The sequence below is a fragment of the Camelus ferus genome, chromosome 15 (assembly GCF_009834535.1).
Source record: "Camelus ferus isolate YT-003-E chromosome 15, BCGSAC_Cfer_1.0, whole genome shotgun sequence".
NCBI classification, from domain to species: domain Eukaryota; kingdom Metazoa; phylum Chordata; class Mammalia; order Artiodactyla; family Camelidae; genus Camelus; species Camelus ferus.
This window is the reverse complement of record NC_045710.1, coordinates 18,331,286-18,355,371: the sequence shown is the minus strand read 5'-3', so window position 1 is coordinate 18,355,371 and position 24,086 is coordinate 18,331,286. Positions and strand designations below refer to the sequence as shown.

General features: G+C 50.6%; 2 protein-coding genes across 15 annotated transcripts in view; one reads left to right on the top strand and one right to left on the bottom strand.

Moving 5' to 3' along the window:
- KCNK3 (potassium two pore domain channel subfamily K member 3) overlaps window positions 1-7,099 on the bottom strand; it is a 36,800-nt gene extending 29,701 nt beyond the window's left edge. Inside the window, exon 1 of the mRNA XM_032497194.1 lies at window positions 6,643-7,099. Within this exon, the coding sequence (XP_032353085.1) occupies window positions 6,643-7,021 (379 nt within the window). The 5' untranslated portion in view covers window positions 7,022-7,099. The remainder of the gene's footprint in view (window positions 1-6,642) is intronic.
- The window catches only part of CIB4 (calcium and integrin binding family member 4), a 127,060-nt gene that overhangs the window by 25,037 nt on the left and 77,937 nt on the right, over window positions 1-24,086 (top strand). For 4 of the 14 annotated variants that reach the window (XM_032497195.1, XM_032497201.1, XM_032497202.1 and 1 more), the window contains exon 1: window positions 6,741-6,871. The exons of 1 other annotated variant lie outside the window; for it this stretch is intronic. Coding sequence is in view for 1 of the 13 variants with exons in the window: in XM_032497207.1 (XP_032353098.1) it covers window positions 13,392-13,406 (15 nt within the window). In the remaining 12 variants the exon portion in view is untranslated. Of the gene's footprint in view, window positions 1-6,740; window positions 6,872-13,316; window positions 13,407-24,086 lie in introns of those variants that run through there. 9 more of the 14 variants (XM_032497199.1, XM_032497198.1, XM_032497207.1 and 6 more) reach the window with 8 other exon arrangements.

The window sequence follows — 24,086 nt, the reverse complement described above, 5'->3', positions numbered from 1 at the left end:
AAGCAGGAGTGGTAAGGTGAAGAGGGAGCTTTGGTGAAGAGGGAGGGTAGGAGGTTGGCCCCAGAGTGATAAGGATCCCAGGACCAGAGCTGTTGGCTCGAGGCGGCAGCTGAGCCCAGCTCTGGAAATGGGAAAGTGAAGGCGTGATTGCTGCCATTCTGGGGCGGAGCAGGTCTCTGGGAGCCACCTAGGAGCTGCCTGGGCACGGGCAGTTTCTGGACAACAAGGAAGTGTGGACAGACTGGGAGGCAGCCGCATCAGCTGGGCTGGTGACTGCTCTCTGACTGCCACAAAAGGCATTTGTCACGCGCTCTCTGAGGACCAGAGGCTAACAGAGGGGTCAAGAGGGGGCCCCAGGCAAGCAGAACAGGCTGACTGGCAGCCTGCTTTCTTCTCTAAGAGCCTGGCGGTGGGAGGAGGGGAGGGGAGGACAACACGGAGGGAGGGGTCAGTAAACAGGGCTCCCTTCTTCTCCAATCAGAATTGTAGTTTCCACACTGTGAAATGAAAGAGTTGGAGTTACCATTCTGGTTTCTCTTTGGGCTGAATGCTCTATCTTTTGTCCCGAGGATGTAGTATCCTGTAGTTGAGGTCACAGCTGAGTGCCCTGAGTGACCCTGGTACCCACCCCCCATTGTTTGTGACATTCATATAGAAGGGACTGCAGAGGCTTTGTAGGGGGACTGCACGACTCCTTGAAAAGATACTTCCTACAGCCCTGGGTGTAAGCCCTGTTACTGTCATATTTGTAGGATCCTGGGCCAATTTGGAACCTCTCTGAGCTTCCGTTTTCGTGACCATAACAGGATGATAATGCCTGCCATCCCAGGGCAGTCGTGGGAATGCAGGCAGTGAGAAGTGCCCCTGACAGTGCCTGACGTGTCATAGACACATGTCAGTTCCCTGCATCCAAGGTGGGGGTGGAGCGTGAGGGGGTGCCCATCCTGAGTCTCTGCCGAGGTTTGCCTGAACTCATCATGATCTCAGTCAGAGCTGGGTCTCTTTCCTTGCTGCTGGCTGATGACAGGGAAGTCATTTTTACATTTTTTTTAAATTACAAAATCAACTCACAGATTTACCGGTTGTGCTGCCAGCTGAAAGCTGTTTATAGTGGTGATTTGCACTACATTCATCTGTGCTTGTTTATATTTTCTTTGAAAATACTTATTGTGTTTGTCCTGTCCCCACTATGGCCAGGCATGTGCTTTCTATTTCTGTCCTATTCTCGCTCCCACTCCCTCCATGTCTCGAGCCCCCAGTCATGATATGTGGGAACTGGACATGCAGGCAGGAGGCATGGCAGCCAAAAGGACCTCTGATCAAATACATCCACTTTGTAGGTGAAGAAACTGATGGTCATAGAGGACCAGCAACTGAGCTAAATGGAACTGGAACTTTTGCCTCCTTGCCCCAATCCAGGATGGGTTCTCCTAGTGCACTTCACTCTCCCTGACTGGTTTTCTGCTGGGCTGGCCTGCTCAGAGGAGAGAGCCTTGTCCCTGAACCTAGATGTCAGGCAGACTCCAGGCATGAGTGGGGATCTGGGAAGCCTGGGATGGAGGAGTGGGATTAGAAGGGTAAAGAGAAGGGTGTGGCAGCCTCTGGTCCCTAGCCCCTCTGTCCCCACCTGTTAGGAAGGAGTAGAGGTGCTGTGGTCATAATAATCCTGGGGAAACAGAGCAGTTCCCTTCTGTAGGGAAAGTGATAATACATGAGCAATAATATTAATAACATTTATAATTGCAGATACTGCTTATTAAACATGTACTCTGTACCAGGCACTTTTTTTTACATCATCCTGTCAGTCCTAGGAGAAAGATATTACCATCCCCATTTTCTAAATGACAAAACAAGCTCAGAGAGACTAAGTAACTTGTCCAAGATCACACAGCTAGTAACAGGGGGTGAGGATGGCAGGTGGAGACAGGGTTTGAGAGATGAACCCAGGTACCCAGGCTTCCAAGCTAGCACCCACGTTCCTACACCACCCTCAGAAAAGGCTGTGTGGTCGAATCAGAGGGGTGGTCTGTGAACAGGGAGGAAGGAAATGCTGACTGAGAGTGGGCAGTGGGACTATTCCAGGCTGAGCTGCCTCTCCACTGACCCAGGAAGTCAAGAGAGGACTGGGAACAGTCAAGTGATAACAGACAGAGGCCCTGGTGCTAAGGGAGATGGGAGGTCATGAGGGGAAATAGACTGGAGTGATGGAGAGATCTATGACTTGCTGTGTGAATTTGGGTTGTACCTGTGACTTGCTGTGTGAATTTGAGCAGCCACTCACCTCTCTGGGTGTTTGTATGAGACCAATGTCTCCTCTCACTCTTTGAGGACTCTCGGATTTGGGGTTGGGGGTGGCAGGTCACCTCTATCCTTTCCAACTTCTTGGAAAGATGTAAAAAGTACAAGTTCCCTCTTGAGCCACCTGGTTGAATTCACAATCTAAGGACTCCCAGGCCATATGATGGGTGATGGGAGCCTGCACTGCTGAGAACAGGCTGGAAGCTGAGGAGAAAGCAGAACAGAAGGTTTTCTGCCCCAGCTCCCACAGTTAATCAATTAACTGGTCTCTCGTTGCCTTAGAGCCACAAGGATTCCAGAGACCTGCGGTGGGAGAATGGGCACCTGTGAGCCTGCGGCAGTCTCTGAAAGGACCTGGTGCTGGGTGCAGCTGTGGCACTTGGTCTGGGTAGGTCGGGGGCCAGGGTGTGGGAGAGCTGCAGGCTGGCCGTGGTGTGCTGGAGCAAGAGGCTGTCTCTTGGGGAGGGCTTTGCCGAGGGAAGAGATAAGCCTCGGCTACTTGGCATCCCCAAAATACAGAGGTCTGGGCTGGGCTCTGGAAGTGGAGAAAGAACTGGCAAAAAAATCTAGGGCATGGGATTCAGAGAGGCTCCATTGAATCCATACTTTCAAGTCACAAGGCCATGGTGAGTCATTTACACTCAGAGCCTTAGGTTCCTCTGCTGAAAAATGGAGATAATAATGCCCATCTTGAAGGATTGAGAGAGAGTTGAATGAGGGAATACAAATGAAGTGTCTCGTATACAGCCTGCCAAAGAGTAGTTAATAAATGGTGGCTGCTCTTATTATTGTTGCTGTTGCTGCTGTTTAATAATAATAATAATAATAATAATAATAATAATAATAATAATAATAATAATAATAATAATAATAATAATAATAAATAAAGGGCAGCTTGCCCAAGGAAGGAATGGGGGCCTGGGAGTCAGGTTTTGCTACCCTTTGACTGTGTGATTCCCTTCACCTCTTTGATTCCTTCTGGGTAAGAGGAGGGGGTGGCACCAGCTGATTTCAAGGTCCCTTCCTGCTCTGACAGCCTCTGGGCTATGAATAGATGGGGCTGGGGCCCCGGAGGAGTTTAGTGACTCAACAGCCAGTGAGGTTAAGCTTTCCCAGAAAAGAGTTTCCGTTCTCATTTGATGAACTTAGGGCTCAACAAAGGAAGGGTTTCCTGACTAGGAGACCAGGGATGAGGGAGCTGGAGGAATCCCTGCCGTCAGTGGAGACTGTGACTAACCAGGTGAATGACTAATTCAGACCCCACTGACCCTCAACCAATCAGGGCTGCCCACAAGTGCCCTGCAAGCTGGCATCACTGAGTCTTGGCCATGCCAATCCCAGCTGGCTCTGGGCTTCACAGCATATGGAGGCAGAGGAAGCAGCCAAGAAACTGGCAGGGGAAGAAACACTGGGCTTGGAGTCAGAAGTCCCAGCTTCTTGCTCTAACTCCGCTGCTCACCAGCTGTGTGACTCTGGGGAAGTCCCTTCTACTTCCTGAACCTCCATGTCTTTATCTGCAATGGAGCTAGCAGTACCTGCCCTGGCAACTTCCCTGAGCTATGAAGGTTGAGACTCAAAAAGAGATAAGATGAAAGTGCATTGTGATCACTAAGACATTGAATGAATGGGAAGTTCTGTCATTATTCTGTCCTAAAGGGACTTCTGGTGCCTCAGAAGACCCATGATGGATAGAGACTGCTGCTTTTGGGTTTTGGGTCGAGATCAGTCTAATAAAGGGCCTCTTCCAGCTGTCTGATCACAGCCCAGACAGGTCTTTCTTGGACCAGAGCCTAGTGGACAGCTTCTAGCTAGGGGGCATAGCCAGAGTGAGAGGTGACGAAAGTCCAGGGATGGTCAGGTAGGGCAGAGAGTGGGCAGTGCCAGTCTGGGTCCCCCACAGAACTAGGGTGGTGCTTTGATTCTGTCTTTCCACTTGCCTAGCACCTTATAAATAAATAATCACCAGAACCACACTCTGTCTGTCTCTGCTCCCAGCTTTTAGCGTCTCTCTTGGTGAAGACTACAAACACTTTGGGAAACGGCAGGGATGGAAGGGAAGGACGATGCCCTCTCATTCCTGCACACCTTAAACCCATCCATAGCATTCTCTGAGTGCTCATGTACCACTGGGTACTGTGCCAGCACTGGGAGCACAGAGATGGGAACCACAGGGTCCTGCCCACATGAGGGCTAATTACACTCCCTGTAGTTAAAGAGACAAAATACACCCCCTGAAATGTAAATAGCTAAACAGCTTACACTGTGTCACCCAGGTCATCCTGACAGTAAGTCCTGCAGCTGTTAAGAGCAGTGGCCTAGGATGGTCTGGAAGACTTCAAGGAGGAGTTAAGATTTGAACTGGACTTGGAAAAGTTAGCTTAGACAAGATAAATAGAAGACAGAGAAAAAGGTATGCCAGACAGGCACACTTAAGGTGTTCTCAGCGGCAGTGGAGGAATCATGTCAGTAAGAAGTGAGAAATGAAGTCAGACACAAAGATGGAAGCCAGCAGAGAGCCATTAAGGACTTCTGAGAGGGGTACTGGTATGGTCAGAGCTATACCTTGGGGAAACTGTTTCTGGCAACATTAGCCTGGGGAGCTTGCCCTGAGGGGAAGTATGGCTGGAAGTAAGGAGGTCAGTTGGGAGGTTACTGTGGAGCTGGGGACCATGGGGCTGAGAAATATAGGGGCACATAACCAGGGGTGTGATGTGTGGGAAGAGGGAGAGGGAAGGTCTAAGGATGTTCAGTGCTTCAGAAACACTGGCAGGTGGTAGGGAGGTAGGAGATGGAAGGAAACCCCAGACAAAACCCAGTCTGGTCCTTCCCAAGAAAGCAGGCTCCTCTTTGAGCAGACCTGAGTCTGACCATCCTGCCCTAAACCCACAGTCAGTAGGACCCAGAGGTGCCTCCACTTGGGCCACATCCACTCCTGGGGCCCTTTCCTTCATCTTCTAGAAACCATATAGTGTAGCTCCCCATGGCCCCCAGAGAACATCGGGACCTTGGGACGGATCCCTGCATTGGATAGACTGCAGGGATAGTGTCCAATACTGTATTTTACCCCCTCAGCTCCTGTTGCCTCTCAGGAAAACACTGTCATCTTGCCATGGGCTATGCCAAATGGCAGTGAGCCCCTGGGAACTCAGCCAAGGCTAGGAGGGGGACCAGGGAGAGGAGAAGGAATGGGAAAGATGGAGGAAACAGCTCCTGGAGGCATCCCAATGGGCTTCAGGGGAAGGTGGGCTGGGAGTATGTCAGGACTGGGAGGAGCCCTTGAGATCATTTCACCTCATTGTCGGAGGTGAGCTTAAGACCCAGGCAGCAGAAGGGACTTGCCCATGGTCATACCGAGGGAGAGGTGATGGAGCTGGGCTGGAGTCATGGAGTTTGGGGAGTGTGTAAGGTGTTTATTCCTCTTTGGACACTTTTGAACAGCACATCAAATGCCTCACTAGGGATTCTTTCCTTGATATCCATTTGTATATTTTGTGTGTGTGCCCGTGTGTCCTGTGTGCGCACCTGTGCCTATGTTGTGAGGGAGTCTGGGTATGTAGGTGGCCTCTTACACAGTGGTCTGCCCTGGTTTGAAGAACTGGGGCCATTCCTGTGAGGTGACTGTTTTCCTGGGACAGCAGTAAAGAAGGCAGACAGGGCTGGATCTGGCTTCCAGTACCAGCTCTGCTGCCCTAGGAAAATTAAAGGCACTAGCTGGCAGAGCCCAAACTCCTGAAGCTGGGTACACACACACACACACACACACACACACACACACACACACACACATAGAAATACACACCTCTCACCACAAAGCGGTACTCATAGCCACTGTTACTGGGTGTTTCAGGCACCCAGAATGATCCGGTGTGCCTTAGAGTGCCGAGTACCTGCATCCACACGTCTCCCTGGAGCCCCAGCCGGTGTAGACACGCTGGGGTGCGGGAGCCCATTTGCAGGGACACGGAGGAGTCCAGCGCTCCCCACCACTTACACTCGGCGCCCTGCTCCAGGGCCTGGCCCAGCCACACCCCTCCTCCCCAGCCTCCGCCGGTCGTTCCTGCCCCTCTCACACACTTAAGAGTCCCCTGGGGCCCTCTCGAAGCCTGGCAGGGACAAGTTAGGGCTGGCCCTGTCGGAGAGTCAGGTCCGGAGCCAGGATTCGACGCCTCCCCCGAGCCCTGTCCCCGCGGAGCAGACAAGCCAGGCTAAACTCCGGTTTCTGGGAGCGCGGTTCGGCGCCTAAACCCTCTCCGGGGAAGCCGCCCAACCCCAGCCGGCTCCGGACTACCCCAGAACCCAGCGCCCAGCCCCCGGGTTTCCGCCCCCCGCCTGGCGAGTAGTTACCGATGGTGGTGATGACGGTGATGGCGAAGTAGAAGGAGCCGGCGAAGCGCCACTGCACGCCGGCCTTGTGCGGCTTGAGGCGCAGCACGACGCGCTCGAGCTCCTCGTAGCCGCCCTGGCTGAGATTGTAGCGCGCCCGCAGCTCCTGCTGCCGCAGCTCCAGCCGCTGCCGCTCGATCATCTCCGGCTCCGACTCGAGCGCGTCGAAGACCGCGGCGCCCACCAGCAGGTAGGTGAAGGTGCACACGATGAGCGCCAGCGTGCGCACGTTCTGTCGCTTCATCGTCCCACCCGGGCCGCCGCCGGCCCCCTGGCGCCCCCGGCCCGCGTCCCCGGCCCCGGCCGCCGCTGCTGCTGCCCCGGAGGCGGCCTGGGGCATGGCTGCGCTCGCCGCTCCCCGCGCCGGGCACCCACTCCGCGCCCCGGGGCCGCCGCCGCCAACGCCGCCGCCGCCGCCGCCGCCGCCGCGGAGCTGTCCCTTCAGCACCACCCACCGCCCTCCTCCGCCCGGCCCCGCTCCCGCCCCCCGCCCCCCGCCCGCAGTCCTCCTCCTCCCGCCAGCCCTCCCGCCCAGCCAAATAAGGACTGGGGAGACGCGCCGAGGGAGGGAGGAGGGAGGCTGGGGGAGGGGTGGGGAGGGGTGGTTAGAGAGCGGGAGAGCCGCGGAGAGACCGGGCAGGACAGAGAACAAGCGAGAGATCGAGAGAGAGGGAGAGACCCAGAGAAAGATAAGTAGACAGAGAAATGTATGTAACTACAGAGGAAGAGAGGGAAAAAGAGGCGGGGAGGGGGGGGGGTGTGACAGACAAGGAGATAAAACCTGAGGTAGACTCATAGACACAGAAAAGGAAGAGGCAGGCAGAAAGATACAGACCAGAGAGGCACAGACTGAAAGAAGAAAACAAAAAGAGCGGGGACCGTGAGACCTGGATAGCTGGAGATAAACTGATGATGCAGAAAAAGAAAAGCAAGGAAAGGGAAAGGAACAGGCAAACGAAGGCCTCCCACCCCTCAGTCCTCCTCCCGCATCCGTCCACTAAAATCACAACATGCTATAGCTGGAAGGGACTTCAGGTCTTGCTGTTCTGCCTTGTACTATGTGGATGAGGAAACTGAGGCACAGAGAGGTCAAGTGATGTGCAAGGGCACACAGTGGGTTACTGTCAGCATTCAGACTCTGTCAAGCTTCCCCTCCTCCCAGGCCACATGCCCTTCCTTGTGCCAGGCTGCCAGCTGTCTTAGAAACAGGAAGGCACAGCTGTGAACCTGGGAACACATGGGCCAATACCCAAGGGAAAGCCCTGGTCTTGTGAAATGTGTCTCTTCCCAGGTCAGCACAGCTCCTGGAGCTGGCTGAGGAGCCTAGGCCAGGAGCACCCAGTCCCAGGGTCCCCTGCTCTGCTCCCCAGAGGCCATCAGGCTGTCTTGACCTCTATGGCCTCTCCCCTGCACCAGCTGGCCAGGCTGGGCTTGGGCTGGGCTGCCAGGGACAGCACTGGACATCACCATGGAGCATCCCAACAGAACCTAGCTGAAAAAGGGGAGGTGGAGGGCCCAGATCAGGAGGCTCACTGACAGACTGGAGGAGCCGGGAGACCTCTCATGCCTCAGTTTTCTCATTTGTCAACATGGTATGGTGGTGGTGAGGAGGGCAGCCTGTGGGGTCGCAGGCGAGGCGTCCCTGCCCCTCTCAGAGTCTTGCTTCCTTATCTCCTCAATGAAGTGCCATGGCAGATGATTCCACAGGCCTTGCTTAGCTCCAGACAGCTCCAGACTTGGATGGGCTGAGTGAGCAGAATGATTGGAATGCAAATCCCACTGCCAAGGAGGGTCAAAAAGTCTTTCACAGGACCCTGGCATGGGCCACGAGGAGAGACATGGGAGAGGCCCCAAGGCCCCGGACAGAGGAGGATAGGCTCAGAAGGCAGCCAGCCAGAAGCAGGAGCACAGTCTGCCCACATTCTAGGCTGACCTGTCACTGCCTGATACTAGACTGCTTTTCCCAGGAGTGCCACCAACCCATTCCTGCCTTCCACCATTCATTCAACAAGTACGAATCAAGCATCTGCTGTGTGTCAGGCGAGGCATATTACATTCATTATCTCTAGTCCTTATCACAGTCCCGAAAGGAAGGAATGGTTATGTCCATTTTATAGATGAGGAAACTGAGGCTAAAGAAGGCAGTGCAGTGAATCCCCCAAGGATGTTCAGCTGGGAAGAGACAGACTACCTCCTAAGCCTATGCTCTTCTTTACGATGACTCCTTGAACATCCTTTTTTTTTTCACTGTAAATGGGATAGTTAATTATACTGGCTCTTGAATAGAGTGTTGTAAGGGATCAAAGGGAATGGCATGCATGTAAATCAGACACTACAAGGTTCTATAACGACTTCTTCTACCCTAGAACTCAGGTCTCCGACCAGATTGGCACTGACTGGTGGTGCTTTGTCCCTGCCCCCTCTCACTATAAGATGTTTTGATTGTGTCAGATGCCTTGATCTGCCACAGACTTTCTGGTCCTGCCCTTTTGGCCATACACTCAGCCTATTGCAAGCTTTCCCTCTTGGCATCTTCTGGCTTTTTGGCAGAAAAGCGCTGCCTTTCCTGACTTCCCAGGGGTGGGGGAACAAGTTAGATCCCGTGTTCCTGGCCACAGACACCTTAGAAGCCAGTTCCCCAAAGCCAATCTAGAGGAGCAAGTGGTTCACTAGGCCTGTTTTTCAGTGTAAAAGGCTGTGTGTACAGGTCTGTTCATCTCTGGCTGCCAGGCCAAACTGCTGTGCAGATGAAAGGTGATACTATGAGTGAAAGAGCTTTGGAAAAAGGAAAAAGCTCTTGTTAGGGGCAGGGCATTTATTATTAATTATGATAAAGCTTGTTCTTACAGCATTTCAGAACTGGAAAGACCTTTAGGGATCATCTGGCCCAACCCTCTCATGTTACAGATGAGGAAACTGAGGCCCGGAAAGTAGGAAGTGTGTTTCCCAAGGTCACACAGTGAATGAGGCAGGGCCAGGACTCATGTGCCATGGCTGGGGTCTTTCCTGTTGTTCCTTGTTATACATGGGATCAGGATACCCACCAGTGTGGTCTCCTCCTCCTGCCATTCTTCACTCCCTTCTCTTAAGGAAGGGGGACCGGTGGGGGAATTGTGCAGGTACCAGTCGAGATTTCTGAGTAACCCCGGGGACTTGTGGGCAGAGGTCCCATGAGCTCGCCCTTGGCCTGGGTGGGATTATGACAAAGACCTTGAAGCCTATCCCACTCCCTTCCATCCAGGACTCTGAGGACCTGCCTGTACCTCCCAGCCCCCTGATGGGGATGCCCCATCCTCTGCCCAAGGCCAAGTGTCAGAAAGCACCTGTCTTTTATAGATGATAAAAACTGCTCAGCTGTGGCTTCTCCATGTTCTTGTATTTCTTCCAATCCATTGGTGACTTCTGTGGGGGAAGCTCTGGGTCAGAAAGAGATTTTTTTCCATCCTTCAAATTGTTATACCAATCAGCCTTCTGTGTGATGGTTTTCTGAAATCCTGTCCAATAGAGAACACAGGGTGGAGAGTTGGAAGGCCTAGGCTGGGGTCTGGCTCTGCCACCTGCTTGCTGTTGGCCAGTCACTCCTCCAGGGGCCCTGGTTTGCACAGCCATAAATGGAGGGGTTTGGATCAGGGCATGACTACTGCCTTCATTTATAACATCCCATGACCTTCCTGGCCTGCTTCTGCTTCCCTAGTTCTTCCAAGAATCAGGAGAAAAGAGGGTATAGTCACTGCTTTTAAGACTTTAGTTTGTGAGGAAAAGGACACAATCAGAGTTAGGATAAATGGTACAAAATTCAATTATCATGAGTTGCTGCATATTATTATGCACTAAACATTATACACATTATTTTCCAGTTGTATATTCTACTCCATTCCCCTCTAAGCTCTAGGCACATCCAAGTACTTTTATGTTTCACTCCTGGCTCCCATGGCTCCCATAAGCTGTGATGTTGGTACCTCCTTGCCTCCTTTGTTTTCTATTTAGTGATCTCCTATTCAGGCTTCAAGACCCAACTGAAAGGCCACACCCTCAAAGAAGCATTTCCCAATTGCCCCCAATCAGAACCACTGGCTCCTTTGTGCTTCCACAGCAACCTGTCTAAACGTCAGTTTAGTAGGCATTGCTTCTGCCTTGTAGATTAGTCAACTCTTTTAATATTTATCTTCTTCACTGGCTCATTATCTTCTCCAGGCGGAGACCCTTCTTACTCACGTTACACCTCCCACAGTGGGGACACCCACTTTGCACATCAGTGTGCAGTGAAGGCTTCAAAGCATCCTCACCTGCTGGGTTACAGATCAGCAATGTCAGTGGGGCGAGGGGCACAGATGGCAGGGAATGGGGCAGAAAAACCCTGGGCAATCTGCTTCTGTGACTCTTTACAGACAGTTACTTCTAAGGCTGGAGAAGTGCCGCATGTTTTAAAGGAAGAGGATAAAGACAAATGTGAGTGTTCAGAGGCCCGAGGAAGCATGTGGGGAGGGCATTGAACTGGGAGTCCAGGTCCAGGGGCTTGGTCCCAGCGCTGCCACCGACTACCAACTAGCTGGCAGGCTTGAGAGAATCACGTTGCCTCTCAGTGCCTCAATTTCCTTTCCCACAGGATGAAAGGATCGACTATCTTGAAATGTCTCTTCCCTGCTCTGATGTTCTGTGATGTTAATGACAGAAGGAGCAATGTTCTGTTGATGTTAATGGCTGTGTGAGCAGTGCTCATTCTATGATGGCCAAGAATGCTGTCTGAAAGATGAGGGGCCCAGAGCCCTCTCTGTCCATTACTATCCAGCCCCCCTTTATTGGCCAGTTTGACTGGAGGATGAAGGCAGGGGGCGGTGGGGTAGGGAGAGAAGGAGCTGACTCCCCAGTCAGACAAACGCAGATTCAAATCCTGACTAGCAGTTACTAGCAGGACCAGGGCTTCCCATGAAATTCTGGGCCAGACCATAAGCTCCTGCAGGGCGGGGATAGGGCCTTCCTCACCTCCGTGCCTCACAGGCCTTGGTGGAGACCTGGCACAGAAGTCACTCTGGAAACACTCCTCCATCCGTTCCAGTAGACCTGGCTGGGCCAGGTGGGTTGGCAGGGCCTGGGGCCATGGTTCACCGCAGGAAGGAACATCCAAGGCTATCTCAGCATCAAGCCAGGGACTGGCCTGAGAAGGGGGAAGGGCCCTGTGCACCAGGAGTTGTCTCAGAAAGAGAGCAGAGAGCCGCCCCAGGGATCCTGGCCTCTGAGGGCAGGTTGATGGGGTGCAGGGTGCTTAGGCTATGACGGAGGGGTTTCTTGGTGTATCTCTGCAGGGAGGGACATGGAGAATTAGTCTGGATTTACAGAGCATAACCAGTCCCAGTGCAGCCAGCTTGCATTTGTCAAGAGACACTATTTGTTTAACATCTCAAGCCCAAACCAAACACAAAAGGCAGCTGTTCACAAAAGAGAGGTGCTGGGAACTGTTGGAAGGAGAGTGCCGCCCTAGGAGGCAGACACCTGGCTCTGTTCTCAGTCCTGCCCGGGATGGGTTGAGTGTCCAGCTCAGGACACAGGGTCTCCTGCTGGTGAGAGTGAGAACCAACCAATCTCCATGGAGTTGCTGTCGGGGATAGGCTTGCTTCATTTGTTAGCAGAAAGCCTTAGTCCAAAGTCTGCACCTACCACATTGGATGGATCCCTTCCTCTAAGACGGCCTGTTTGGTGGCCTCCCTCTCTGACTCTGAGTACCACACTGAGATGAGCAGCCTCCTGTGTGTGTCTTTAAGGACCTGCAGGGAGTTCCCACTGGGACGCGTTCCCAGAAGTGTCATGGTGCTTATGCCCACTGCATGGCACTAAACGCTGCTGGGCTGTCCTCATTGTGGCTTTCTTGGTTTTCACTCTCCCTAGCAGTGCCTGAGATTGCCCACTTGGTCCTCATTGACACTGGTGTGATTCACTTTTCTGTTTTTGCCACTTGTATGTTTTGCTCTTTTCTGCTAATTTCCCCCTCTCTCTCCCTTCTCTTCCCCTTTTCACATCTTCCCCTCCACTTACTGGGGTCTCAGGCAGGCCAGCAAGTGATAGGAGAGTAAGATCTGGGAGAAAACCAGCCACTGGTCTCCAGCCTGGTGTGTGTGTGTGTGTGTGTGTGTGTGTGTGTGTGTGTGTGTGTGTGTGTACACGTGTGTGTGTAGGAAGCAGCAAGCCTGAGACTTTCAGCTTCAGTCTTGGTCTTCTCTTCTCTCCTTCGTCTATCTGCCAGCCCTTGTCCTTCTCCCCTCCACTCACATTCTCCTTTGTGTTTGGCCAAGGCTCACAGAATAATTAAAGCTAGAGGAAATCTTAGACCCAACAGTGCTGATGAGGAAACTGAGGCCTGGCGAGGGGGGGTCAGACCTCCAAGCCTCACAACTTCCCGGGCCAGAGCTGGGGCTGGAGCCCAGCTACTCTGCCTGACCTCCAAACCTTTAGCTGCAAGGTAAGTGCACTAAATGCTCCCCCTTCACATTGCTGGAATTAAGTCCCTTAAGCCTGTCCTCGGCAGAGATTCTGAAGCAGCCATGACCTGTATTCTCTGTCAAACGTGTTGCTGCTAAGGAAAAAAGTGAGCCTGGAGATCTAGTCAACAGCCTCACAAATCTTGAAATCCTTCATTGCAGGTTTATGGCTTCTGAGAAGCCAGCGGAGGCAGCCTGTTCTCAGCCCCGAATGCAATAATTACAATAGCACTTGCGATGATTAATCAGCCAGTGAGTATTGAGTGGCGCCTGTGAGCATGCATGGCATTGTCTATGTGTGTCCATCTGGGTCGGGGAGAGGACAAGAGAGGTGGATTTATTCCCAACAAGCAGGTTTTAGGTGTCCTTCCCTCAGTGGAGGGGCTGGGTCGCCACAGTGGCACTCCTTGGATAGAGTCCTGATCTGCTCGGCACTGCAGCTCTTTCTGCTGGGGAGGAGTCCTGTCCCCTGTGGTTCCAACTGCTGGGCTCCGGACCATACTGGGAGAGAGGAATTGATGAAGAGAAGCAGGTTCCAGGCTGTCAACCAGATTAACGGGGGGCCTCACCGGTGTGATGTCCATGGCACAGTCAAGGAACTTGGGGTATTCAGTCTGGAGAAAAGATGCAGAGGACGTGTGAGCTGTCACACAGAGGAGGGGTTAGCTTTGCTCTGGGTGGCCTAGGAGGGGCCCGTGATCTGTGAGGAAGTGCTTCAGTTGAAAGAGCTTTCAGCTCAAAATAGATGGAACGTTCTCCACGCTGCTGCAGAAGGAATGAACTGCCCAGGACGAAATAAGCTCCTGGTCAGTGAAGGAGTGAAAGCACAGCCTGATTGATCCCCTGGTTCAGGCTGTTTTGTTTTTTTAAATCTTTTTTCCTTCCAGTTTCATTGAGATATAATTGACATACAGCACTCTGTAAGTTTAAGGTGTACAGCTTAATGATTTGACTCACATACATCATGAAATTTTTACCTCTTAAGTTTAGTAAACATTCATCATTCCATATAGATAACAAAGAAAAGAAAAACAATTTTTTCCCTTGTGATGAGAACCCATAGGATTTACTCTCTTAACAACTTTCATATGTAACAGACAACCGTGTTCATTATGTTTATCATGTTGTATATTGCATCCCTAGTACTTATTTATCTTACAAGTGGGAGTTCATATCTTGTGACTGCCTTCATCCAGTACCATCTCCCTCCACTCCCCTGCCTCTGGTGACCACAAATCTGATCTATTTTTTTTTTCTATGAGTTTGTTTGCGAAGTATAATTGACCTACAACCCTATGTTAGTTCCTGGTGTACAACATGGTGATTTGATTTTTCTATGTATGACAAAATGATCACGTTAAGTCTAGTTATTGTCTGTCACGATACAAAGATATTCCGTTATTAATGGCTATGTTCCACACACTGTACATTTCATACTGGCGACTCATTTATTTCATAACTAGAAGTTTACCTCTTCATCTCCCTCACCTATTTTAGAAGGATCCAAGGAGATAGTACAGTGCCTGGCACACAGTAGGTCTGCAAGAAATGCCTTTTGATTTGCTTGCTAAAAGTACTGAGTTTGGGGCTAGACTAGATGTGCTTTGTGGTTCAGTCAGGCTCAGTTCACCTTCATGGAGAATTTCCTCTGTGCTAGGCTCTTCCACCCTCCTTGAAATGCTGCAATTCCCCAGCCCCAGGGAGGGTTGCCCCTGGAGTCCTGGCTGAGCCTTCACAGCCCTGCTTTCTCCCAGCTCCTCCCATCCCCTACCTGCCCCAAAGCCCCCACAATTTTACCCTGCAGCCTGCTGCTTGCAAAGGCCCAACACTCACAGGTTGGTGTAAGGGCCTAGAGGCCCACGGGCTCCTGCAAAGGAAATGAGCCTCTGGCAGGCTAATTACTGGGCGCTGATTCTATTAAGCAGATAGCTCGCTCTAGGCAAAGCAATTACATCTAATCAGCCCCTTGCAGCAGTCCAAAGGGACAGCCGTTTGAGCCAGACACATGCGTGAGTAGGAGCATCAAAGCAGCCTGTGGCTCAGGCCTGGGCAGTTTTGTTTCAGGCTAAGGGTTGCTCAGAAAGTGGTCCCCTGGCTCCTTCCCTGGGCTGCCCGGATCTCGGCCACACTCGTGCTGCAGCTCTATCAAAGCAGAACTGAATGGAGACTCAAAAGACCTGTGATGAGACTTGGCTCTGCCACCAAGGAGCTGAATTTCACTGGGGAGAATACTTCTCTGACCCAAGCCTCAGTTTCCCTGTCTGTCTAATGGGTAGGATGGACTAAAAAGGGCCCATTCCAAGTTTGAAACTGGAGTCCATCTTGATATCGTATTGTATATTTAAGAAAGTCTTAAGAGAGAAGATCTTAGTAAAGGGTTCTTATAAAAATATAATAACAATAATAGTAAATAAAGAGGCAGGAAGAAACTTCTGGAGGTGATGGATACGTTTACAACAGGGGCTGTGTGCATGGTTTCATACCTATCTCCAAATGCAACAAGTTGTGTATATTACATATGTACAGCTTTTTGTATGTGGATCATATCTCGATGTGGTTTTAATTAAAAAAAAAAAAAAAAAAGAGAGCGAGAGAGAGACGCTAGCCTATCTAGTCCACATGGTTTGGATTCTAGTCCAGGCTAAAATGAGCTGACCAGCTAGAAAAGAACTTTTGAAGTCCTCAAACATGGAAATATGTGCTGCAGGATCTAATTACTCAGACTATTTTTTTTTAAAAATAAGGGAAATAATGCATTTTTAAAAACTATGGATGCCCTCCTGACATTTTTGCCTCCAGAAATTTAATGAAATGTGCGTTCCCCAAAAAACAGCCAAGATTTTTTTGACCATGATTTAGTGGCTTCTGCGTCACAGATTCTTTGAGGAAGCTGGGTCATGTTAGCAGGGGAAGGAACAGGAGGTCCCTGGAAGTGAAGGGGTGATGAGTAAGGTGGAGACAGGAGAGTCCTTGGGCCATGGCAGGGTCTGTTTGATCTGTGCTGGTTCTTTTCCCAGAAGAAGAACTCCCTGAAAGCTTTCTGGACACTGTCAGAATGCTGAGGAGAGATTTAAACATTAGTCCCTCCCATCACTGAAATTCTAGGATTCTGGCATTAAGCAGCTGGAGTGACCAAAACTCACCATACTGGCAGCCTAGTGGAGGGAAACCAGAAGGCAGGAGACCTCTGCAGTGACCAGCTGTGGGAGCAGGGCAAGCCACGGCCCTTCTGTGAGCCTGTCTTCTCCTCTACAGCACGGGAAGATGAGAGCATCTCCAAGTAGTCCCCCTCACACAGTGTTTGCAGGACTCCAAGTGAGATGGTGAATGTGAAACTAAGACTAATTAATTAATTCTAGTAAAAGGTGAGAATGTAAACTGAAAAGCTTCGGTACAGCAAAGGAAACCATCAACAAAATGAAAAGGCAACCTATGAAATAAGAGAAGGTACTTGCAAATCATATATCTGATAAGGGGATAATGCCCCAAATATATAAAGAACTTGTACAGCTCAATAGAGAAAACCTAAACCATTCAGTTAAAAAATGGGCAAAGGATGTGAGTAGACATTTTTTTAAAGCAGACATAACAAGGATCAACAGGTACATGTAAAGATGCTTAACGTCACTTATCACTAAGGGAATGCAAATCAGAATGGCAATGAGCTATCACCTCACATCTGTTAGAATGACTATTATCAAAAAGACAAGCAATAACAAGTGTTGGCAAAGATGTGGAGAAAAGGGAACTCTTGTGCACTGTTGGTGGGAATGTAAACTGGTTCAGTCACTATGGAAAACAGTATGGAGATTCCTTAATACATCAAAATAGAACAACCATATGATTTTGCAATTTCACTTCTGAGTATTTATCCAGAGGAAGCAGAATCACTATCTTGAAAAGATATATGCACCATGTTCACTGCAGCATTATTTACAATAGCCAAGATTTGGAAACAACCTAAGTGTCCATCAGTGGATGAGTGGATAAAGAAAATGTGATACAGTTATACAATGGACTATCATTCAGCTATAAAAAAGGAGGAAATTCTGCCATTTGTGGCAACATGGATGGATCTTGAGGGCATTACGCTAAGTGAAATAAGTCAGGCAGAGAAAGACAAATCCCGTATGATCTGACTTATGTGTAGAATCTTACAAAAACTGAGCTCATAGATACAGAGAACAGATTGGTGGTTGTCAGAGGCTGAGAGTGGGAGGTGGGTAAAATGGGTGAAGATGGTCAAAGAATACAAGCTTCCAGTTGTGAGTCCCAGCAATGTCATATGCAGCATGGTGGTTATAGTTAACAACACCATATTGTGTATTTGAAAGTTTCTAACAGACTAGATCTTATAACAAGGGGAAAATGATAACTATGTGTGGTGATGGGTATCAACTATTATTGACAAATATTTGACAAATTATTGACAAAATCAACTATTATTATTGATTATTGGGGTAATCATTTAATAATATATACATGTATCAAATCATTATATGTAATATATTGTTCTATGTCAATTATATCTCAATTAAAAGAAGATGAGAATGTTATTATTAGCAGCTGGGACCCAGGTCTCCCTCTCTAACACAGCCTTTCTCTCTGTTTTGATTTTCATGACTGTAGCTTTGACAGCAGGATGGCCTTGCTGGAACAGACTGAGGGTCACATGACTTCCAGCTTTCCCTGGCCTTGGTGATCTCAGATGGCTGGTGCCCATGTAATCAGACCAAAGCCTTGGTCTGTCCTCAAAGAGGAGCTCTGGTGCTGATTGGCAACCAGTGGCCTTGCTAGTCTCTGCATAGCCTTTGGGCATTTGCTGGGGGGAGGAGAAGCAACCTTGATTCAGACACTGGGGTTGAGGAGAGCCACTTCCCTGGACCAGACTGGCAGGGAGGGTGGGGGGGAGGATACGGGGGTCAGGGGCACCAGGCAGGCCTGGATTGCCCTGCTCATCAGCACCCCGCATTAATCACTTGCCAGGAGAAAGGCTATGAGGAGAAAGCCGCGTTATTCCCCATATTAGTTTGAGAGTGGTGGGAGGGAAGGTTGGACCGGGAAGTTGTTGAGAAGCCTGGAGTGCCAGCCTAAGAAATTTGCCCTGCTCCTTGGAGGCAGTGTAGAAACACAAAAGGTACTTGGGCAGGACTATTCCACCAAGAGATCATGGCCTTCAGATCCAAGCCTGCATCCCTCGGCATGGGCTCCTGTCTCATGTGATCCGCCCAGCCTGCTTCTCTGGCCTCATCCCCTTTGCTCCCCTTTTAGGGCTCTCTGCCCCAGCTGTGCTGTGCTCTTCACAGTCCCTCCAAATGCTCCAGGCTCTTTCTTGCCTTTCTGCTGGAAATGCACACTCTGCCAGGTACAGATATGATTGTACTTAGTTCTCCCGACAACCCTTGGAAGGCTGCATTCCCATTTTACAGATGAGAAAACTGAGGCTCATGGCAAAGCCACTTGGCTAAGCTCTTACAGGTAAGTGGACAACAGATCCAATATTAAAACCCAAATCAGTTTGACTCTAATGCCTATGCTTTCACTTTTCCACCACACTCTCTTGCTAGAAGATGATTAAGGGCAGAGCCTGGCAGCAATAGAGAACTAGAACAAAAGGTGCTATCCACACACATAGCTAGAGCTTCAAAAGTACTGGTTGTGTGAACGAATGAGCAGCTCAGAGAGGAAGGCTGTAGGAAGGGCCAGGATGCAGCACCTGGCTTTGTCCCAGGAGGGACAGAGGCTTGACTCTGAGTAGGAAACAGGACAGAAGTGTGGGCAAATGACTCCAGCTTGCAAAGTGACCGGGAGACAAGACTGTCATGAGCGAGCTGAACTCAGTGACTGATCTGATGTGAAGAGGAAAGAGGAGGCCGAATTGTCCATGGCCCAGCCCTAGCATGCTGTCCTAGCACCCAGCCCAGGCAGGGATGCAGAAGGGTCTCCACAGCTATGCACAGATCAAGGATACCTTTGAGGCTTTGAGCTGGGTGTCTAGGAGAATGGCAGTGTCTCCAGCATACCGAGCAATCTGAAGGGGTAGGGACCATCCATCCACATGAATGGCGGTTGGTCCTGGCTCTGGGTCACCATGGGGAGGCACAGGCAGGTACCTGGCTCAGATGACTGAGAGATGGCACAGTCCAGTGATTCATGGACTCCACAGCATGTCAGGGAGGTGGAGATCAGCCGGGAGGCAGTGCTCTGGCGGAAGGGCACCAAGCCGTCAGGGAGATGGAAAAAGTGATGTCGTTAAGGAACAATGTGGCCAAAGGAATGAGCTGTAACTTGCTGGATCCAAAAGGACAAATGGGAAAACAGCTGCCAGAGGCCCAGGGGTGTCTGATGATGGCCTGACACGGCCCTGGGGGAGGGACTGAGCCCCAGCCCAGAGGCCAGAAGGGATCACCCCATAGGTTCTGTGGACCTTTTTTGTCCCCCAATACCTTGCCAAACAAGCCCTCTGGTCTATTAATAAAGGCTTGATGAATTGAGTCAAGGCAGACCTCCTGGGCAGAAAACTCAACCCTGTTTCAAACGAGTGGATCTAAGGAGGCTGTGAAGCAGAGGAAAGAGCACAGGTTCCAGGTGGGTCCCACTCCTGCCCAGGAATGTAGCCCACCTTCTTAAAATGGGTTAGAAGGAGTAGGTGCAATACAGGAAGTCCCAGTTCTTAAGTCTGGACTGGCATGTCACAATGCTTCCTTCCCTTACCTCTGTTCCCTCCTTTCTGGATAAGTGCTGGGGAAAACCAACCCCACACCATGGCTTAGGGAGGAAGCCAGCTGTAAGGCTTAGGTGACCTGGTCAGGGAAAGGAGCTTCCTGGGTCTAGCCTGGCTTGTGTGGGCCGTGGAAGGACTGAACTGATTAGAGGCAGGCCAGATCCTCAGCAGAGACTCAGTGGAAATTTCGAGTTTTGAACTCAGTTCCAAAGGGAGTGTGTGTGTGTGTGTGTGTGTGTGTGTGTGTGTGTGTTGTGGTGATGGAGGTCATCTGGTCTAAATTCCCACTCAACAAGGTGAGGAAACAGAGGCCCAGAGAGGGGAAGGGTCAAGGGCATGTGACATGATGATGATACTTAGATCTTGATTGAGTTCTAATCCATTGCTGTCTTTCCTACTAAGAAAAGTCTCTGAAAAAGAGATAGTGGGGTTCCAGGCAACGGCCAGGGCACCAGACTTTAGCGGAAGTGCTTGTGTGGACCTTGGGAATCTGGAGGAACTGGAGACTGATTTTTATTGTAGTCAAAATTGTTGAGAACCCAGTGAGCCCTGGGTGGGGCTGTGGCTCACCTGCTACGTGGGGGGGCCCAACTTGCTACAGAGGGGTGTTCTTTCCTGGTGGTTTTGGGTCACGGAGCTTTGGGGTCTGATGGGCTGGGGCTCCAGGAGGTGACTGATCTCCAGAGGCTTGAGAGGGGCATACACACGGTCGCACCAGGGTCTCTGTCTGCCCTGCCAATGGTGAACCCAGAAATACACTCTCTTGTTTGCCCCAAAACTCAGTCTTGAGAGCACATCCATTGCATGTGTGGTCCCACTGTCATGTCCATTTTTCCAAAGATGAAGGATGGCTCCAGGGTCCACCCAGATGGTAAATGGGGGCAGTGGGACTCCTGGGTCATTCCCCACACACACTACGGCATCTTCTTCCTCTGTCTGCACACACCTTCCAAAGCCTTCCTCAGGGCTTGTGATTCTCCTTAGCTGCCAGGCCAGGCCCCTTGAATGTTTTCAACTGTAAATCCTACTTCTCACCTCCTGTGTCTGAGCCCTTTCACTCTTAGGCTGGACCAACCTTCTCCACAAGATTGGGGGCAGGATGCAGAAAGGGAAGTCCCATGCCCCTGTACAGAGAGGGAAACTGAGGCACGAGGCTGGCCAGAGCCAAGGCTAGGATCCAGGAATTTCTGTCCCCAGGTCCAGCAAGAGACGCCCAGAGCTGCAAGGAAAGGCAGCAGGCAGAGAAACGCCATTCTGTTTTCTTTAGCTTCCCAGCTGGGACTGAGAGCCCTAAATCCTCTCTGAAAAAACAGAAAAGGGATTTAAATAAAATCAAGATATTAACCTTCCAAAATTGGACACCCCCCTCCATAGAGAGATTAACTTCTTTCCTAAGCACTTTTTTTCATTTCTATAAACATCTTAATTCACACCGACATCATGGTCAGCCTGGATTATGGATGGATGGTCTTGTCTCAGCCACACATGCACACGTGTGCAAGCACACACACACATGGAGCAGCAGAGAGAGCACTGGATAAGGAGTTAAAGACCTGGGCTTTATTTCCAACTCTGCCACTGAACCTGGGACCGCAGGTTTCTCGCCTGTAAAAGGGGAGGCTGATTTCCCAGCTCACTCTCTGGCACTGCCCGGCCGCGTAGTGTGGCTCCCCTTGTTTATTTCCCACTCTCCCCCTAACCCCCTGCTTCTCAAGGGCCCTGCCTGTTTCTCTCAGAACCTCTTTGACAGCTCAGGCCTGAACAGCACGCACTCCGGCTCTGTGTGGGGGTCAGGGCTGCTTGTATGGTTATTTCAGCTCTGCTGTAAATGCAGAGTCACAGGTAAAACACCCAGCACAGGATCTGAGCTCATGGTAGGGGCTTCCGGAAGCTCATTCCTTCCCCTCCCACCTCCTCTTTTTAATTCACCTGGTCACTCATCCCCACCTGTGGCCATGTTCCCTTCCTCGGCCTCAGCCGCTAGAGAAGCCACATCATTTTTTTCTAGTTTCAGGCTCGGCTTGTCCGTGTCATGTGGCTCCAGTATGAACTCCCGACTGATTCCTGCTGCTTTTAGGATGAAGACCTAGACCCTCAGCATGGCCTGCAGGGGGCTCTCGTGGATCCACACGTACCCCACCCCCAACCTCTCCAGCCTGGCCTCGGGGATCCACTTGCCCCACCCCTCTGGGCTTTCAGAGCTTTCTTTCAGGTCCCCAGTCTTGTCATGTTCCTTCCTTCTTGGCCTCCCCAAGAATCTTACCTCCCCCTGGACTCACCCCTGTCACCTCTGGGCTCACACCTGCTCCTGTGATGGTCCCTTACCCAGGAAGTCCTCCTTGACCACAGGGAGGTAAGGTCCCTTGGTCTATGGTCCTCTGGCTCCCCTCTCCTCCCAGATGACAAAACACCATCCTAATGAAAAGAATGGTTGTACCTCAAGCATTGGATGTCTGTCTCCCCCGCTGGACTATGAACTCCAGGAAGGCAGGGACAGGTCGATGTGTCTGTTTGGCTCAACACTGTCTCCCCAGCACCTGCTCAGCATCGGGGCGCTATAGCTACTTGTTGGGTAAATGAATGAGTGGCATCTAAAATTGCTCTTTTTAAACACACCTGAAACCTGGCTTAGCACCTTCCATGAAATCCAGGCACAGCATTCTCTAAAACAGCTTTGTTCTTCTCTAGGTATCTACTTAACCTCCCCTAGAGGTTCCCTCTTTTCCCTCCTGATGCCATAGATTCTCAAAACCTCCAGTTTCTTTTTAAACGCACCTCTGACCTGCTGACAGCTTCAGTCCAATCAAGCAGCAGATTTCGTATCCACGTCAGTTTCTTCCACCTTCTGACAAGCCCAATCATTGCCAAACCTTGATTATGTCCTGGTTCTTGAGGCTGCAGCCAGCTGTGGTTATTCTCAAATCTTGTCGCCGGGGAGGAGGGTGGATGTGGGCTAGACCTGACTCAGCGAGGACCAGGAGAGAGATGCCGAGTGTCCTCAGTGGCCTGGGTAGGGGTGGGCCACGGCAGTGGTCTGGTTCTGGTTGGAGCAGAGGTTGTGTGAATCCCTATTTGACTGTCATTTTGGCCAGTGTTCCTTAAAGAATGTTCATGAAACAGTGGTGCCTTGAGATGTTTTGCAAAAGAAAAAAAATCCTGTGCTTTAACACATTTGGGAAACTCTGAGCATCACTCAGAATTAGTTCTTGTTTGCAAGCATCAGAAGCCAACTCTGCTAATTTAAGCTTAAAAGGGATTTATTCTAAGGATTTTGGGTGGCTCACAGAGTCTCCTGCAGGGTCAGAAAACCAAAGTCAGAGGCAGAGCAGCCAGGAACAACATCTAAAGTCATATTGTAGGACTGGCCCCAGGAAGACCCCACTGCTGCCAACACTGAACTTGTGCTTCATGCTTTAGCTTGTGCCACTGGCTCCACCAACACCGGAAGCTGCTTTTAGAACTGCCACTACTGTAGCCTCTGGAAGCAGATTGGAGCTGCTGCCACCACCCTCACCAGAGTGGGATCCTTGCTTCTTTGAACCATGGGCTTTGGATTGAAAGCCTGGGGAAATGCGTCTAGTGGTGGAGTGAGGTCATGTGCCCACGTGCTAGCTCAAGAAAGGCTGTGACAATGTGAATTTCCCATTTCATTTTCAGCTTCTGTACTGGGAGGCAGCCTTTGCTTGAAAACATAGGGGAAATCTTTAAACATAGAAAGGGAGGGCAGATGGTGATTAGCCCAAAACAATGACAACTGTTCTCTATGCTGTGGAGCCTGGACACCTGCCTTGCGAGTGGGCTGTGCTCTAGGACAGGGTCTGCCAGTCTCAGTACTGTTGGCGTTTTGGGCCACACACTTCTTTGTGGTGGGCTATCCTGGGCATTGTAGGATGTTTAGCAGCATCCAGGCCTCTACTCACTAGATGCCAGTAGCACCCCTCCAGTTGTGACTGCTAAAAACCTCTAAATACATTGCCAAATGTCCCCTGGGGGGATGACTTTGCCCTCAGCTCAGAACAACCGCTCTAGGAAATCTGCAGGACATTTGTAATACGTTTGAGGAAGCAGGGTTGATTTAACCTGGTTTCCCAAACTTATTTGACTACAGGAACATTTTTTTCCTCCAGCTCCCTTTGACTTTATTTCACAGAACTTACTTCAGGAAATGCTGGGGTGGTAACTAGGGGCCTCGTCCTACACGGTTCATG